Genomic DNA, 20,336 nt, shown 5'->3' on the forward strand with positions numbered 1-20,336 from the left:
ATCTTGAATGGACATTTTGATATTATGGCCCTCATGTTGACAGGCATGTCCAACTCCTGCATGTACTGAAGCTCCTCCATTGCATTGCAGCAGCCACGCAAGAATAAGGAGTAGGCTTGAAGTGCCTTGACATCCTCAGATTTTATTGTTTGCCATGCCAAGGCCTTTTGCATGTAGGCATTTCCTATTTTGTACTGATTTCCAAAGTGTTCTTTAAGAAGACCCTTTGCCACTGCGTAACCACGCTCAGGAGCTATATGCTGGCAGCTACGCACCAATTCTTGTGGCTGTCCTCTTGTGAACTGCTCCAGATAATACAAAGCATCAGCTTCTGTTGCCTTTTCCTCCACTCCTTGTTCAAATGCTTTGATGAATGTTCTATATTGGAGAGGGTCACCTTCAAAGGTTGGGATATCTCGTGGTGGCAGAGACCTGGAATGCTGTTGCTGCACCAGAGCAGCAGTTATCTCATTTTGCCTCTCCATGATGGTAAGCATGTTTGCAGGTTGGTTTGAATTGATTTGAACATTATCAGTTGTTCCCATTCTGCGTTCCTGTTCCTTGTGGTTGTGGTTATATTGGCGGTTAGTAGCAGTGCTATGCCATTGACCACGTTCCTTTGGTCTCACATCCACAGGCTTGTTTGGTGGTATTGACAATTGTGTCAATTTACTTTGTTGTGTTAATATCCCAGGTTGGTATTCTCTTGCAACAGGATTCAAGACCTTGTGGTGTTCCTTTTCAAAATAGGAATTCATTGCATTTGAAGGTGCACAAGATGAATGTTTACTTTCAGAGGAGTGCAACACGGCCAACCTTGCAGTGGTTGCAGCCAATTCAGTGTCCACCTCCAGTTGTTCCTTTTTTCTCTTCAACTGTAGTTCCTGCTCCTTCAACTTTAGTTCCTGCTCCTCCAAAGCATGTTTTTCTTTTAGAGATTCAGCACGAGCGAGAAGTGCAGCTCTATCGGCTTCAGCTAAAATCCTGGCAGATGACCTGCTACTTGTTTTTGAATATTTGCTCACAATGTTTGACACACTGTCATTTGGAGCAATACCATCATCAATTAAATGTACATTCGTTATACCCTCAATATTTGAAACCCACAGTTTTGCATTTGAAATACACTCATTGATTGACAACATTTTTGCTTTAAACCAGGTGTCTTGTTCTTCTTTTTCATCATGTAACGTATAACCCAACAGATTGTCATGTATGCATTTCGCCTCATAACACACCTGACTCAAATCTGTTAGAGCATTCTCTACTTTTGCCCTCTCATTATTTAACATGAAACCAAGAATTGCATCTTTTATCTTGGCTGCCATGTTAAATTTACGTTTTCTGCTGGCTTCCAATTTGCCACAATGTTCTGCAACAGCCTTGGCAGTCATTTTAACGACACGTTTCCCAGTGACGTCACCGCTAGCAGCGGAGCGCACTGGGTTCTCCATGGAAACGTTTGACGCCGGTTTGCGCGTCTCCATGTTATTAGTTCAAACGAGATGGCTGGCGAGTCACGCAACAAAGTCAATACAAAAAGGTCCGCGTGTAAAAGTAAAAAAGTCAAGTGTTATTCCACTTCAGCAACCATGGATTTATGCTCAACCCCAAGTTATGTGCGCGCACAATTTTTACATGGCCATGCATTTATATAGCACTATAAACATACCTCCTTGCGTTGGGTACCATGCTGTCGCTCGCGGACCAGTACTCGCGGTCCAGTACTGTTCCTCAGCCAAACTTTGGGTCAGCACCGGTGTGTTCCTCGTCCACGAACGGCTGCAGGCGGCTCCCCGATGCAGCAGCAAACAGTGGAATCCTCTTCCTCAACAACAACAGCAGCTCCTCGTCTTTCTCTGGTGGCGATTCTCCGACGTCCCAAACGCAGCGAATCTTCCCCAGTCTCAAAACGAGAGTCCAACTGGTGCATGGTTTTTGACTAATATTAACGGAGCTACTGAGCAGTTTTGATCCCGTAGTTAGACTGGCTGACGCGCCGTTCTACTACTGGTCTCATACCAAAACAGTCCTTTATCCCAATGATACGTGCAGGCAGCTTTACTGGGAAAATGGTGTTTATTTTCCCTCACCGTCAAACAAAATGTCTTCATAAACTGATAAAATAATAATGAACACAATAACTAATTAGATACAAACATTTCGACCTGAGACCTGCGTCGTGCGTGCGGTCAAAAACCATTGCCCTTTCCGGCTCAAAACTCCTCCTCATACAGGTGTACCTGACACTTAAATAAAAGAAGCGCCACCCCCTGGTCACATAAATCCACTGCACATTAAATCCATTCTGGCCGTTACACACGGATTTGGTCGAGTGAGGTGGCGTTCGAACGGCAACAAATAGATCTTTCGAACCGTCATTTATATGTTCAGCGAAATATGCAGCCCGAGCCGCTAGACGCTCGCAAAGTGCCGTGACTTGTGTGCATGGGTATGAGAGCCTGATTTCGGGCCGGTGCAAGTTAAGAGATTAAAATGTGCTATATAAATAAAATTGACTTGACTTGACTTGACTTGAAGCAGGTAGAATCCTCGACCCTACTGGTAGAATTTAAGTTTAAGAGTAATTCATCAGCGCTGTTTCATCCTTTTGGGGTGCGAAAGGAGCCCCTACTTCTCCTGCTTTTAACTTGAAACACCTATCATCCAATAGCATGCAATAGCACCATAACGAATTTGTCCTTCATCAATTTAATCCAACTGTGCTTTTGATCAAGCCTGAAGTAGCCTTGCTACCAACCTGCTGTGGTAGAAGAAGCTGCTGGTTTTACAGGTAATGATCTTTTCACTCCAGAGTTGCGGCGCTCTGGGCTGCAGTGGGCACCGCATCCATAGACCTGTTCGCTGTCCACGTCAGACTCAGTGTGCGCATGCATCAAGTGGGCAAAAGGAACGTAATCCTGGTCAGAACAACGGGGCAGACTACAATACAATATATTTACATTGGTTAGCCATGATGCTAGTGATCTGGGTGTTGAGGGCACAGCACTCGATTGGTTCACCTCCTACCTCAGTTCATCTCCCTCTCCGGTCACACCTCTCCCCACTCCTCAGTCACGCAGGGGGTCCCCAAAGGCTCAGTCCTCAGCCCATTGCACTTCATCTGCTACATACTCCCCCTTGGTCACATCATCCGCAAATTCAACCTCAACTTCCACTGCTACGCCTATGACACACAAATTTACATCAGCACAAAATCCTCCCACAACCCACCCCTCAGTCACATCGAGTCCTGCCTATCCGAAATACAATCCTGGCTGACCCATAACCTCCTCAAACTCAACAGTGAAAAGACAGAACTATTCCTCATCTGCACCAAATCCACCCTCAGCAGATCCGGACCCATCACACTCACTATCGATGACTCAACCATCACCCCCCTCCCCCCTAGTTCGCAACCTCTGCGTCATCCTGGATCCCACCCTCTCATTCGACCCCCACGTCCGCTCCATCATCAAAACCTCATACTTTCACCTCTGCAACATCGCCAAAATCAGACACTGCCTCTCCCCCCCCCGCTGCTGAATCCCTCATCCACGCCGTCATTTCCTCCCGCCTCGACTACTGCAACTGGTTCCTCACTGGCATCACCTCCCGCTCCCTCCATAGACTCCAGATGGTCCAGAATTCTGCTGCTCGCCTGTTCACGAACACCTGGTCCCGTGACCACATCACTCCTGTCCTCCACTCTCCACTGGCTCCTGATTAAGGAATGCATAGAGTTCAAACTACTACTCCTCACTTTCAAAGCCCTCAGTAGCCCCCCCCCCCCCCCCCCCCCTACCTACCCTTCAGACCTCCCCACCCAGAGGAGCTGCTGCCCTGACGTTATCATTCACAGAAAGTGCAGCGCGGTCCGTTGCAACGCACTTAAACAACCTTCAGCTGCATTTATAATCCATAATTATGCTCATATGTATTTGAAATGGCATTGGGCTTTTTGTAATTCCTCAACTTCAATATCCCATCCCAGCTTTATAGCTCTAACCAGTGGTGAAAAGTAACTAAGTATTTCTACTCAAGTACTGTACTTAAGTACAATTTTGAGCTACTTGTACTTTATGTGACTATTTTCATTTTAGGGAACTTGTACTTTTACTCCACTATATTTCAAGGGAGATATTGTACTTTTTACATTTATCTGAACCCATCAGTTACTAGTTACTTTGAAGAAAAGGATTTTGCATAGAAAACATAATAGTAATACATACAAAATAAGAAATGTATGAAGAGTATAATACTTTCACATTTGAAGCCTGTCAACTTCAAGAGGAGGTAATCAGAGCAGCATAACTGGACCATATACCACTTTAACATAACCTTTCATCAGAGTAGCATAACTGGACCACATACCACTTTAACATAACCTTTCATCAGAGCAGCATAACTGGACCACATACCACTTTAACGTAAGGTTATTCTATAACCCTAGTTATATGAGTATAGCGAGCGCTCTGCTCTTAGTGGAACTATCCCTTTATCCAATCTAATAATGAATAATTTTCTCCACATGCACACACCCATCCACCTGGCCACACCCACATCCACTCCTCTACATCAGTGGTTCCCAAAGTCGGGGTCGCGACCCAAAGGTGGGCTGCGAGCAGCCACGGGAGGGCCGCGAGATGATTTCCAAAAAAAATAAAAAATCCCAAAAGATTTTTTTTTTTTTTTTTTGTCAGGCCACTGAACTTAGAAGCAGGCCAGGACAGTGTTTCTAGTTGTATTCTAAAATTCTATTCTATTGTATTCTAAAATGTGACTATATGGTTTTATATTAACTTAATAAATAAACAAAAACGAAAAATCTACTTATTTCAACGAACATTTCAAACTAAATAACAGATTATGCACATAAAACGCTGAAAACAACCAAAGCAACAATAGTATTTTAATGAGGCTATTATTATTATCATTATTATTTTGCAACAAGTTAGCCCTCTCATAAATAGCACATATAAATTAATAACTAACTTGAACTAACTTAATAGGATTGAAGTGATATTTGGCTTAAAAAATCGGTCGCCTGGCAAAAAAAAAAGAAAAAAAAGCCTGACGATGTGCATTGGGCCGCGGCTCTCTGACGCCTTATTTTCTGGGTCCCGGCCTGAAAAGTTTGGGAACCCCTGCTCTACATAAGCGGGGTCGTGGCCACACCATCAGCTCCTTCCCAAGTCTTTCACCACCGAAGCCGAAGACCACGGGGTCCTCAGTGAGTCAGAGCAGAGTGCTCGCTATACTCATATAACTAGGGTTATAGAATAACCTTACATTATATATCGTATAGCTTACGCTATGCTCTTAGTGGAACACAGGAGCTGAGCAGAGCGGAAGGTCGACAAATGTACCCGCTGAGGCCCCCCACAACCATCAGAACCGGGGAGGACCCGAGCCCCCTGGACCCCCCTAGAGGAGGACGGGAGGGAATCGGATCCGACTGTGCGAAGAGGGTTTAGCACCTCAAAACGCACAGGGTGAGCAGACCGTGGGACTTACCTTCACACAGAAGGACCCGCGACCACTCAGGCGCACATCCCAAATGCAACCAGGGAACGGAGGGGAAGCAAAACACCCCCGTCACAGCCCCCAACATCACGGGGTCGAAGGTCAAAAACCCAACCCTGTGGCAAGGCCGTAGCAGCGGAGCGCGGAGGAGCAACCTGAGGGCCAGGACCCCCCGAAAAAGGGGGCCTGGTGAGGCCAACGATGCAGTAGGATCAGGACCCCACCAGACGGTCACTGGTGACACCACCCCCCACATCGCCAGCGTATCGGACAGGGCCCAAATCAAGAGCAGGCCCTTCCCCCCTTGGCACGCCGCTCTGAAGCACTCCACAAGAGGCTACACCCCCACAACACAGTCGGCGTGCCGGGGAGACAACCCCCAAAGAGGTTGATCCCTCAATCCAGGAGGCGGTTGTTCCTTTAACCCACCAAGAAAAACTCAGAAACACAGGCTATACAGGCAGTACAAGTGTTTTAGTTTTTAAAGGGTTAACCCAGGCCAACAGGTCGACGAGAACGAGTTCAGACCTGGGCCCGGCGGACCGGGACCTACACAGGGATGCCTAGAGGGGTTAACAGAAAAACCTCCTCAACAGCCCCCTCCCATCCCCGCCAGCAGGGGGAGGGAAGGGTGAAAACAAATAGAGAAGAACCAGGCCCCCTAACACAGCGCAAGGTACAACACAGTATGGACCAAGCACGTCACTGTGAAGGGCAACTCGTAGTGGCATACATATGACACACACATCCATGATATCAATCCCCGCGACGCCCGGACCGACCCGGCATTTCCCCCCCGGAAAAGCACAAAGTCCTTCGGGGTACCAGAACAGCAGAACTGCGCCCCGGCGGACAACGGGTTAACTGACCTGGTCCGGCGCGACCAGGTCACGCCGCCATCCCCATTCCTAAGAGGGGGGTAGGTACGTGCGTCGATCCAAAACATCACAGAGGGCGCCACCAAGATGGTCAGCACGTGAATGCACTGCACCTGGTGGCCCACCCCACGGGCATGAGACCCCTCCGCCAATGTATTGATCTACCCCGTCATCTCCCCCCGGAGATGAACGTGAGCCGTCGAGTCTAACCTAGTACACTGGCGCTTGGTAGAGATAAAAAATCTCCTTCCCAGCCGCCCGCATAAAAAAACGCTGTTTCCATAAAACGGGCAACCAAGGCCCCCCGAAAGCACCCAGGGCCAGCGCTATGTACACGTCGAGACCCAAAAAACACATCAATGGTGTCTGGGACGAACAGCAGGAAGCCGGTCAATAAGACACAGATATGGGTCCCATATTTGATTTGATTTGATTTGAAATCTTTATTTCGAACATGCAATGAATACAAACAAACAATAACAAAAAGCAAAACAACTCAATCTACATGTTCGAAAAGGAGTAGGAAGAAGTATACACTTATTTAATCCTACCCCTTTTCCACTACTCAAATGAGTGTACTATTTTAAAACATAAAAAAGAAAAGAAAAAAAAATATATATATATATATGCAAAACAAAAAACAAAAACTATATATGTAAAACATGAAAGAAATAAAATAGAAAACAAAATAAAACACCCGTGAATATCAAGTCCCTTCCTCATCCCTGTACCTTGTGAACATAATTTCCTTATACATCAGTTTGAATTGTCTCATGTTTGGACATTGCTTTAGCACCACATTTAGACTGTTCCACAGTTTCACTCCACATATCGAGATTCATATATGACGCGTCTGAGTGTAAACCCTGTCAATACCGCTCTGTACACAAGAGGGAAAGACAGAGAATCCCCCAGTGAGACCTCCACGTGAGTAACAATTGAAAAAGATATATGTAATTATTGAGCCAAGTGACCAAAGGCCCAATACACATTCCAATAGAGACGAGCAGAGCAGAAAACAAATAGTTCTCAATGCATCGCATCACCCAACCTTGACAATGACAGTGGTCCGTAGTACGGAGCCTGAAAGAACTCACAGAAGTCTCATGGCCAATAGAAACGCACCCAGTGACGTATTCCATGGCCGGGGAAATCCCGTGACCCACTTATCCTAATATGGGGTGGGACCAGGGAACTCCCCCCCCTTTCCCCTCTCTGTGACGCGCTGACCCCACAGCTCGACGTATAGGAGGTCCAACCCCCTGGCCAATCAGTAAAAGGGGGGAGGGGTTTATCAGTTCATCCCCTATGACCCCACACCCCGGATACGATGCAATAACAAGCAGCGCATGACACCAGTTGTCTAGCATGCTACATGAAAAGCGCATATACCTCTAGGGTAAAGCTTTATAGTTTGCACGCCAGCCACAGACGATAAACTCATTTGTGTAAAAACCGGGCTTTTATACAAGGCTTAGGCTCATGTGCGGAAAAAAACTTGCCACCCACATTTTTATACCTTTACCAAGTAAAGAAAAAACAACAGACGTTAAAGAGAGGGTCCAAAGACCTCGGTACAATAGCTACATATGTGACCACTTCTGTAGGCTAACACTCAACCTAGTTGTGGACTCGATGCCACGTTTCCTAAACGTAACATGAATACACACAACCCCCTCAGATAATAAAAAAGGTAAAGTTCACTCTTACTACTGCAAGAAGAACGCTGTCTTTTATTATGAGAGAAGACAAGTCTTTCGACCGAGTGCTAGCCACAGGCCTTGCTAAGCACACATATAATAGCGACCAAAAAACTATTTTCAAAGAAAACTGCCCCACTCCCTAAGCAAGCACACAACCCCACATAGGTGAGGGCCTGCCGTGTGCAGAGCGCCGTTTGCCCCCACGGGGAGCCGGCCCGAAGGGACAGTGCTGGGGAGTCTCCTGGTCACGTCGATCCCTACCGTTCCCTCCGGGCGTGGGACGACTGGCTGCAGCGGTCGCGGCACTCCCTCCACTCCTGGCCTTCTTGGCGGAAGGTCCAGCAGCGGCGGCGGTGATGGTGGCAACGGCCGCAGGCCTCTGCCGGCGTTGCTTCCTCCGGACATCACCGGTGACATCGGGTCGGGGGAAATGGGGCTCGAGCACGGGGCGCTCCTCCTCCATCTCCCTGCAGGCTGCCGTCATCTGCTGCATGGCCGACACGAATAGTCCAGCATCGGAGAGGGGGGCCGTGAGCAGCGGAATCCTCCTCTGGTCCGACACCCGCCCCTGCTCCAGCCAAAAGTGGCGCTGGATGAGAGTGACCAGGGTGCGCTCCTTCCCAGTGGCTATCGCCTGCAGCTGGGTTAGGTGCAGGATGGCTCCAGCCGCCTGGGCGTGAAGGTACCGTTGATGGTCATCTAGTACCGTCCCGCCCGCCATCAGCCCCGACATGTAGCACGCCAGCTGCGCGATGTTGGAGGTCGCAGCCAGGCTCTGTGTCGAGGCGATGTACACCTGGTCACTCCACAACGCCAACTGCCTAGCCAACTTCCCCTGGGGAACCGGCTTTCTTAATGGCTCCCACACCATTTCAGGGCAAAGTATGGCTGCCATCGGGCTATCAAGCCGAGGCACCCCGTCCTTTAGCCCCTGGACCAAACCCACCACCCGCGTGACTGGCCAACGATGCAGGATATTACCTGTCCCTGTGCCACGTAAGCCTCCATTGCTGGGAAGAATGGGCAGACAACGCCGTCTCTCTCACAGGACGACGTTGCCAGAGATTACCTATCATGTCATCAGGAACAGGTGCCGGCAGTGGCTGCGGCAACGCCACGCCATTAGCGGCTGCGGCGGCCGCCATGAGCTCGGGGAACAAGGCAAGCAACTCCCCTTGCATACCTTCCTCCATGTCACTTGCGTCCCTCGCGTACGGGAGGCTGCACCGGGCGCCATCTTCCGACGCAGCAGATAGCTTGGCATCTCGTCTCGGGGGTGGAGGTTTTAACCCAGTCCCAGAGTACAAGGAACCCCAGGGAGACGTAGCACTCCCTGCCACTCCCCGAGGGGGAGAGTGACACGTCTCCGCTGGGCCTTCGAACAAGAGGGCTCCCGCCCCCTCCATGTAATCCTCAGTTTCCATCGGAAATGGAGAAGAGGCGAGAGAACTCTCGCTCGGCTCCAGTACAACACTAAAACCAGGCCGTTCACCCCCGCTGCTTGCCGTCTTACGACGAGAGCGAGCCGAGGCGAAGAGTCTGCGACGCAAATCCTCGGCCACCAGAGGAACTGTCGGCCTTTCGGCCAACTGTCCCCTGGCGGGGGAACCAGGGCCGGAAACCGGCCACCTCACAGGAGATGGGGGCTCAACAGCCCCTCGGCAAGGCACACTCTCCTCCGAGCGCCGCCCAGGCACACTTGGCTGTCACGACCGTGGAACCAGAGACGCCCCATGACGCACGGAGGACGCCGCGATAGTGAAGCGCTGGTGGAGGGTAGCGTTGTAACCGTCTAGACCAGGGGTCAGCAACCTTTACTATCAAAAGAGCCACTTTTCCCCCCTCCCACAAAATAAAATGCTCAGGGAGCCGCACAACCTATTTACCATTAAAATGAAGATAACAGTGTATAACGTTTTATATATCTCCAAGCATACCCCACATTTAGCATAAAACGCCTGACAATTGCATACCCAAAGTAATTTGCGATTTATTATACTTTATACTTATAGCACACAGTTTGTTGCATTAATGGAATTATAAAGCAACAAAAAGAAAAATGTTGCTGTTTTTACCTGTTATAACAAAGGAAAACCTCAAACTCTTATGAAGAGGAGAAAAAATACTTGCTGTGTAGACCTATTTTTAAATAAAACACAGAAGAGGAGACAAAACACTTGTGTCTGTAGACCGACTTTGAAATAAAACCCTGAACTATTCAGGTATATTTGAGTCCTTCCCTTATTTGTGGAACATTTATAAAATAAAAAGTAGTCCACTTTGAAAAAAGACTACCATGTGTAGACCTACTTTGAAATAAAACACAGAAAAGGAGAAAAAACACTGGCATCTGTAGACCTACTTTGAAATGAAACCCTGAACTATGCAGCTCTATTTGAGTCCTTCCCTTATTTGTGGAACATTTATAAAATAAAAAAGTAGTCCACTTTGAAAAAAGACTACCATGTGTAGACCTACTTTGAAATAAAACACAGAAAATGAGAAAAAAACACTGGCATCTGTAGACCTACTTTGAAATGAAACCCTGAACTATTCAGGTATATTTGAGTCCTTCCCTTATTTGTGGAACATTTATAAAATAAAAAGTAGTCCACTTTGAAAAAGGACTACCATGTGTAGACCTACTTTGAAATAAAACACAGAAAAGGAGAAAAAACACTGGCATCTGTAGACCTACTTTGAAATGAAACCCTGAACTATGCAGCTCTATTTGAGTCCTTCCCTTATTTGTGGAACATTTATAAAATAAAAAAGTAGTCCACTTTGAAAAAAGACTACCATGTGTAGACCTACTTTGAAATAAAACACAGAAAAGGAGAAAAAACACTGGCATCTGTAGACCTACTTTGAAATGAAACCCTGAACTATTCAGGTATATTTGAGTCCTTCCCTTATTTGTGGAACATTTATAAAATAAAAAGTAGTCCACTTTGAAAAAGGACTACCATGTGTAGACCTACTTTGAAATAAAACACAGAAAAGGAGAAAAAACACTGGCATCTGTAGACCTACTTTGAAATGAAACCCTGAACTATGCAGCTCTATTTGAGTCCTTCCCTTATTTGTGGAAAATCTATCAAATAAAAAGTAAATTTTTCGTTGTTCGCAAATTTCGCACCACATATCAGGCATACAGGTAAGCCTGCATCGTTAGTCGTGAAAGCAAATTAATCTGTCCACGCTGAATTAAACCCTCTATTTTCCTCAGACTTTCCTTTTTTTGGATTTATCCATGGTTAGCTTACTGGGGGGTCGGAAACTCAAGATTAGCCACTTGCAGATGGCAGGGAGAGGCGCGGGGTATGACGTACTGTATATTTTAGTTGATGAAATATTTTTTCATTTCAGTGTCACAGTATGACACCGATCTCCAAAATAAGAGAAAAAAATAAAATAAAACATAAAAAAAAATAATAAAAAAGAAATTTGGGCCAGGGAGCCGCAGCAAATTGGCTAAAGAGCCGGTTGCTGACCCCTGTTCTAGACCCTCCAACGGTGAAGACATTATCTCTTTGCTTTTTCAGAAATTTGCGAGAGAAAAAACAAAGATACAATGTCAACGTAGCTCCTTTCCAACAACTATTTTGACACTAAACTCTAAAGTGGTGTGTTACAGACACTTTTTCGGTGGTGAAAATAGGGAAGGAGCTGATGGTGTGGCCACGACCCCGCTTATGTAAAGGAGCGGATGTGGGTGTGGCCAGGTGGGTGGGTGTGTGCATGTGGAGAAAATTATTCATTATTAGATTGGATAAAGGGATAGTTCCACTAAGAGCAGAGCGTAAGCTATACGATATATAACATAAACTTTAATCAGAGCAGCATAACTGGACCACATACCACTTTAACATAAACTTTACTCAGAGCAGCATAACTGGACCACATACCACTTTAACATAAACTTTAATCAGAGCAGCATGACTGGACCACATACCACTTTAACATAACAAACTGTCTGAGATACAGCTTCAGGATCCCTTTTTGATTTACCATAACCTATCCATAAGCATGGAGGCCTCCAAATAGTCTTTATACATCCTGTTCCCCAACGGAAATGCATCATATGTTGGTAAAATGTTTGTTTTCACTTGACAGTTTGAACATTAGCAACAATAATAATAATAATAATAATAATAATAATAATAATAATAATAATAATAATAATAATAATAATAATAATAATAATAATAATAATAATAGATTCCATTTGTAATGTGCTTTACAGTTGCGGGGCAAATCTCAAAGCGCTACAGTTAAAAGAACTTAAAAACTAGCGAGAATAAAGGAAAGAAAGAATATAAAAATAGGCAAGACTAAAACATAGAATAACATAGAGAAACATAGAATAAATAAAACTGATAAAAGAAATTGGTAAAAGAACATAAAATGTGTGGAGCAAAAAATTTGATAAAAAGTCAACAGAAGGCTCTACTAAAAAGGTGAGTTTTGAGGCCTTTCTTAAAAGCATCCACAGTCTGTGGTGCTCTCAGGTAGTCAGGGAGAGCATTCCACAGACTGGGAGTGGAAGAGCAAAAAGCCCGATCTCCCATAGTGCAGAGATTTGTCCTTGGACGCTGGAGGAGGTTTGCCTGGCGGAGATGTCGAGAGGAGGAGTGAGGGGTGATGAGTTCTTTGAGGTATAGGGGGGCGTTTCCATAGAGGCATTTGTGGGTGAGCAGGGAGACTTTGAACTCAACCTGAGTGAGACAGGAGTGAGCCAGTGAAGGGACTTGAGGATGGGAGTGATGTGGTGGTATTTACGCACTCATCAGGATCCTAGCAGCGCTGTTTTGGATACATTGTAGCCTTTGGATGTTCTCACAAAATCATCAAGGGTGGGGTGGGGTCGTTTTAACTCAAAACTGTGATCGTGTTTGTCGAGCATGTTTTACATCCGGTATCATATGTCGTTACAGAACCATGTTTCAGGTTCGGTAAAATAGACATAGGGGGTCCTTACCTTAGCCAGAAGGTAATCCAAAAAGAATAATTCCAATGATCCCATCGGCGATCGCGATTACTCGTTTATATGTAATTACACATGTTTACGGGACACTATAGGTTTTGAGGCGAGCAGATCTGCTAGCGATCGCTTTGGAAGAGCTCCTTCCCCTCAGAGCGAGTCTCGATTCCGGTTCATTCATTGCCTCTCCTGACTCATTTCTTTCTGAGTTCAAAAGGTAGGCGATACTGCCACCTGGTGAGATTCGATTGGCATTGCAATTCCAACGTAGGTAGCTGTGCCAGGGTGATTCAGAGGGCTCCGCTCGAGTGTGTAGAACGGGGATCAAAGGAAAAAGATCAATGGATCTAAAAACTTATTATTACGCGTTTGGCGCTCAAGCGTTGGCGGTGAAACACGTAATATTACGTGGTTGGCCCTGAATGAGTTAAGATCGCTATGGAGAGAATTCCACAATTTTACACCAATAACTGAAGGACACACAGTGTGGTACGTGCAAACTGATGTTTAACATTTCATTTCCTCCTACTAAACTCACTTTCTGAAAACGATTTTGTAACTTTTCTGGCAGTATCTTATTTCTTGCCCTAAACATAATTAACACTGTTTGAAACTTAACCATGTCTTCAAGTTTAATTATTCTAGATTTAATAAACAATCTGTTTGTGTGTTCTCGATAATTCACTTTATGTGTGATTCTTACAGCCCTCTTCTGTAGTATATATAATGGTTTTATATTAGTCTCATAAGTATTCCCCCATACTTCAACACAATAACTAAGATACGGTGAGATGAGTGAACAGTAGAGTGTTCTCATTGCCTCATACTCTAACACAGGGGTTCCCAAAGTCGGGGTCGTGACCCCCAGGAGGGGGGGGGGGGGGGGGGTCGCCAGATGATTTCCATTTTTTTTTTATAATAATCAAAAGAAATTCAATAAAAAAAATATATATTATGCAGTCAAGCCACTGAACTTAGAAGCTGGCCAGGCCAGTGTTTCTAGTTGCAGCAGCGCAATAGTTAGATAACCTAGGTGGGGAACAACCAGGAGATCACTGCAACTCACACAAGTTGGAGAACTATCTCTCTCGCTCTCTTGCTCTCACACACACACACAAAGGGAGCCGCATGTGATTGGTGGAGGCGGGACCCTTACAAAAAACTGTTGTTGCTAATCATTGACACATGCTAGCCTGTAATAATCCCCCCCAGAAAAATCTACTTTGCATTTGATATATTGCAAATATATGCCATCACACACACTGGCATTTAAAGGGTTAGAATTATAAAATTAATATGTGGTTATGATCAGGGCTGAAGTTGAAAAAAACTGAAAATCCATCAAAATCAGTGTTGTTGCTAATCATACATATGCTAGCCTGTTTTTTAACAATAATTTGTGATGCCATCACAAACACTGGCATTTAAAGGGTACAAATAAAAAAATCCCTGCACCAGAAGGCAGGAAATGAAGACTTTGTAACAAGAAATGTCCTGGTGGGGGACCCAGACCCCCTGCTTAAAAAGTGGCCTGACTGGGGCTATATTTCGCACTATATTTCCTGGCCTGAATGATTTCCCCAGTCCGGCCCTGGTTAAAAGCCTCCAATGCTTATTAGTGTGTGTGCGTTTGAATGTGTGCATGTTTCAACCATACATTTCCATTTATAAAAAAAAAGAAAAGAAATTGACCTCCTATAATAGTGGGGGTCGTGGTTCTCTGACACCGTTATTTGGGGGTCACGGCCTGAAAAGTTTGGGAACCCCTGCTCTAACACATCCTTTACTTTATTCATAACAAAAATACTCTTGGACATCTTTTTTTTAACATGTGCTATTACTATTAACATTACGCACCAATGCCTCCTCAAGCTACAACAAAACTGTCTGAATTGACCAACAATAAATTTTTTCCCCACATCTAGTTTTAGTTTTCGTGGTAGTCTTAGTAACAATGCAACAATAACCTTGCATGTAGGTAACTACATGGGGTGACAGTGGCTCGGGAGGTAGAGCACTCGTCTGGTAATCCGGAGGTTCCCGGTTCGAATCCCACTCCTCCCGGGCAACGTGTCGGAAGTGTCCTTGAGCAATACACTTAACCCCTAACTGCTCCTGATGAGCAGGTTGGCACCTTGCATGGTCACCTCCGCCGTCGGTGTGTGAATGTGTGAGTGAATGGGTAAAATGTGAGGAACAAATTGTAAAGCGCTTTGGATAAAAGTGCTATATAAATGCAGCGATTTACCATTTAACTACTCCCCAACACTATGTGTGAGTGTTAATCCCCCATTTTGTGATGCGTAATGTCCTGTTTGTCCATGCTGTTCTGTCCTGCCCAGTGCTTGCTGTGTGTGAGAGTCCCGCCCTACAGTGACCTGTCCGTCAGCCGGCCTGTGTCCGTGTGCGTCTATGTCTCCAACGGGAAGAGGAAGCGGAGCGGCACGCACTGTTTCAAGTACCTTCCTAGTGAGTGTTGGTTCTGTTTCAAGTATCTTCCTAGTGAGTGTTGGTTCTGTTTCAAGTATCTTCCTAGTGAGTGTTGGTGTTTCAAGTATCTTCCTAGTGAGTGTTGGTGTTTCAAGTATCTTCCTAGTGAGTGTTGGTGTTTCAAGTATCTTCCTAGTGAGTGTTGGTGTTTCAAGTATCTTCCTAGTGAGTGTTGGTGTTTCAAGCATCTTCCTAGTGAGTGTTGGTGTTTCAAGTATCTTCCTAGTGAGTGTTGGTGTTTCAAGTATCTTCCTAGTGAGTGTTGGTGTTTCAAGTATCTTCCTAGTGAGTGTTGGTGTTTCAAGTATCTTCCAGTGAGTGTTGGTTCTCCTAAATCATCTCTGTCTCTGTGTGTCTCTCGCTGTAATTTTCAGTTTTTAGTATTTTTTTGCCTTTCAATCATTTTCTCCCATCCCCAATTGTGTGGTTATGCCAATTCCCTTCCTGGTCTTTGCGTGCATTGCCCCACTGTTGGTCTGGGGAGGGTGTAGAACTACCACATGCTGCCCTACTGTCGGTCTGGGGAGAGTGTAGACTACCACATGCTGCCCCGCTGTTGGTCTGGGGAGGGTGTAGAACTACCACATGCTGCCCTACTGTCGGTCTGGGGAGGGTGAAGAACTACCACATACTGCCCTACTGTCGTTCTGGGGAGGGTGTAGACTATCACATGCTACCCTACTGTTGGTCTGGGGAGGGTGTAGACTATCACATGCTGCCCTACTGTCGGTCTGAGGAGGGTGTCTGTAGACTATCACATGCTGCCATACTGTTGGTCTGGGGAGGGTGTAGACTATCACATGCTGCCCTACTGTCGGTCTGAGGAGGGTGTAGACCAGGGGTCTCAAACTCAATTTACCTGGGGGCCGCTGGAGGTAGAGTCTGGGTGAGGCTGGACCGCATCAAATATTCCACAAAAAAAGGGTTTCAAGTATTAAAAAAAAAAGTACAACTGATCCAATCTTCTCAATCTTTAGCAATAACATTTCAGAGCATGAACAGTTCTTCAGAACATGAGCGGTTCTTCAGAACATAAGCTTCTCAGTGGTGTCAGTGGACTCATCCACAGCTATGGAAATGCACTGTGCATTTTTTTTATTCTATCACAAAGCTGTTTAATCAAATCACCAGCCAGTATTTCAGTTATTCTGGTTGCTGTGCGATCTGAGGGTGATTTGCTTTTGTTTGCCTTCAAACATGGTCTCCATCACTTCAGTCATACATTATTTTCAAATAGCTACCGTTTCTTGGCATATAGTCACATAATTGGTTTGGTGCTGGGACTCAGGATGAACGCATATTTTTCAGTCCATTCACCTTTGAATTGCAGTCGACTTTTCTTTTACTGACCATCTTTGAAAATGCCATATTTTTCTGCTGGCTGCCTGCTGGCGAAAATAGGCTAATAGCTACATTTATCTCACGGAGATAAAACTGGGAGCGAGTTTACTGTAGATGCGCTGTCAACTCTGCTCCGACTTGAACTGAAAGAGAGAGACGACATGCAGTCTGTGAAGACCCGCCCTACTCCCCTACTCTGCCTCTGATTCGTAGACTGTGGGTGAGGGGGAAAAACGCTGACGGGACGCGTATGTGATTGGACCAGACCCGTACACAGACACAGACAGTGGCAGTGCAGCCGGACAGAGCACTGCTCGCAGAGGAGAGAGATAGCGAGGATGCATTTGCCTTCCACTTTATTTGATATCACTCCGGAATCACGTTTCAACCAAGTCACTAACATAACGTTGCTGTCATGAGCCTGCTCTATGGTAGCCTACAAGTGATAAAATAAATAAAACTTCCAACTCTCGCGCAACGACTCGGCAAACAGTTGCGCGCGGGCCGCATTAACACTAAACTTTGATGTCCAGTAGGGGGCTGCAAAATATCATCCCGCGGGCCGCAATTGGCCCGCGGGCCGCGAGTTTGAGACCCCTGGTGTAGACTATCACATGCTGCCCTACTGTCGGTCTGGGGAGGGTGTAGACTATCACATGCTGCCCTACTGTCGGTCTGGGGAGGGTGTAGACTATCACATGCTGCCCTACTGTCGGTCTGCGGAGGGTGTAGACTATAACATGCTGCCCTACTGTCGGTCTGGGGAGGGTGTAGACTACCACATGCTGCCCTACTGTCGGTCTGGGGAGGGTGTAGACTATCACATGCTGCCCTACTGTCGGTCTGGGGAGGGTGTAGACTATCACATGCTGCCCTACTGTCGGTCTGCGGAGGGTGTAGACTATAACATGCTGCCCTACTGTCGGTCTGGGGAGGGTGTAGACTACCACATGCTGCCCTACTGTCGGTCTGGGGAGGGTATAGACTACCACATGCTGCCCCGCTGTCGGGCTGGGGAGGGTGTAGAACTACCACATGCTGCCCTACTGTCGGTCTGGGGAGGGTGTAGAACTACCACATACTGCCCTACTGTCATTCTGGGGAGGGTGTAGACTACCACATGCTGCCCTACTGTCGATCTGGGGAGAGTGTAGACTACCACATGCTGCCCTACTGTCGATCTGGGGAGAGTGTAGACTACCACATGCTGCCCTACTGTCGATCTGGGGAGAGTGTAGACTACCACATGCTGCCCTACTGTCAGTCTGGGGAGGGTGTAGACTATCACATGCTGTCCTACTGTCGGTCTGGGGAGGGTGTAGAACTACCACATGCTGCCCTACTGTCGTTCTGGGGAGGGTGTAGACTATAACATGCTGCCCTACTGTCGGTCTGGGGAGGGTGTCTGTAGACTATCACATGCTGCCCAACTGTCGGTCTGGGGAGGGTGTAGACTACCACATGCTGCCCTACTGTCGGTCTGGGGAGGGTGTAGGCTATAACACATGCTGCCCTACTGTCGGTCTGGGGAGGGTGTAGACTACCACATACTGCCCTACTGTCGGTCTGGGGGAGAGTGTAGACTACCACATGCTGCCCTACTGTCAGTCTGGGGAGGGTGTAGACTATCACATGCTGCCCTACTGTCGGTCTGGGGAGGGTGTAGACTATCACATGCTGCCCTACTGTTGGTCTGGGGAGGATGTCTGTAGACTATCACATGATGCCCAACTGTCGGTCTGGGGAGGGTGTAGACTACCACATACTGCCCTACTGTCGGTCTGGGGGAGAGTGTAGACTACCACATGCTGCCCTACTGTCAGTCTGGGGAGGGTGTAGACTATCACATACTGCCCTACTGTCGGTCTGGGGAGGGTGTAGACTACCACATGCTGCCCTACTGTCGGTCTGGGGAGGGTGTGTAGACTATCACATGCTGCCCTACTGTCGGTCTGGGGAGAGTGTAGACTACCACATGCTGCCCTACTGTCGATCTGGGGAGAGTGTAGACTACCACATGCTGCCCTACTGTCGATCTGGGGAGAGTGTAGACTACCATATGCTGCCCTACTGTCGATCTGGGGAGAGTGTAGACTACCACATGCTGCCCTACTGTCAGTCTGGGGAGGGTGTAGACTATCACATGCTGCCCTACTGTCGGTCTGGGGAGAGTGTAGACTACCACATGCTGCCCTACTGTCGGTCTGGGGAGGGTGTAGACTACCACATGCTGCCCTACTATCGGTCTGGGGAGGGTGTAGACTACCACATGCTGTCCTACTGTCGGTCTGGGGAGGGTGTCTGTAGACTATCACATGCTGCCCTACTGTCGGTCTGGGGAGAGTGTAGACTACCACATGCTGCCCTACTGTCGATCTGGGGAGAGTGTAGACTACCACATGCTGCCCTACTGTCGATCTGGGGAGAGTGTAGACTACCACATGCTGCCCTACTGTCGATCTGGGGAGAGTGTAGACTACCACATGCTGCCCTACTGTCAGTCTGGGGAGGGTGTAGACTATCACATGCTGCCCTACTGTCGGTCTGGGGAGGGTGTAGACTACCACATGCTGCCCTACTATCGGTCTGGGGAGGGTGTAGACTACCACATGCTGTCCTACTGTCGGTCTGGGGAGGGTGTCTGTATACTATCACATGCTGCCCAACTGTCAGTCTGGGGAGGGTGTAGACTATCACATGCTACCCTACTGTCGGTCTGGGGAGGGTGTCTGTAGACTATCACATGCTGCCCAACTGTCGGTCTGGGGAGGGTGTAGACTACCACATGCTGCCCTACTGTCGGTCTGGGGAGGGTGTAGCAACCTTTTTGACATGGAGTGCCTGTTTGAAATATAGTTGTAACTAGTGTGCCTCAACAATATTCCATGCATCGTAATTTTTTTCTTCTCATAATCAGGTATTTTTAATGATAATTTTTACATTATTACATCATTATTGTTATTGTTATTATTAACAATATTATTATGATGGTTGTATCAACCCTAAATCTGAGTTGGGGGGGGGGGCGGGAGGGAATGCAATGCAGACAAACAGCTGCATACAGTGCGACCATTTCACTCACATTTGCCCATTCATTTTTGGACACATCACACACCATTGGTGTGTGTACTGTACATGTGCTGTCATAGCTCCACCTACAGGCCTAATGGAGAACACCAGGATGTGAATGGAGGGTGAATGTGAGGTATATCGTGTAAATAAGTTTTGATTGATCGCAAGACTACACTGTAAAAAAAATAATAATAATAAGTTACCAGAACTTAAAAATATTGAGTTCAGTTACTGTGCATTAAGGTTTTCAGTTTTCAATCCATAATAAGTTAACAGAAAAATAAGTACACAACCACATTATTTCAACCTAATAAAACTATGTTTATTGTCATTGTTTTAAGA

The 20,336-nt window shown here is 46.6% G+C and overlaps 1 protein-coding gene across 1 annotated transcript in view; it reads left to right on the forward strand.

Annotated features, from left to right (window-relative positions):
• The window catches only part of nfatc4 (nuclear factor of activated T cells 4), a 116,319-nt gene that overhangs the window by 83,004 nt on the left and 12,979 nt on the right, over positions 1-20,336 (forward strand). The window contains exon 11 of the mRNA XM_084327514.1: positions 15,434-15,560. Coding sequence (XP_084183640.1) covers positions 15,434-15,560 — 127 coding nt within the window. The remainder of the gene's footprint in view (positions 1-15,433; positions 15,561-20,336) is intronic.

This window comes from Notolepis coatsorum (genome assembly GCF_963971535.1).
Source record: "Notolepis coatsorum genome assembly, chromosome: 13".
Classification (NCBI taxonomy): Eukaryota; Metazoa; Chordata; class Actinopteri; order Aulopiformes; family Paralepididae; genus Notolepis; species Notolepis coatsorum.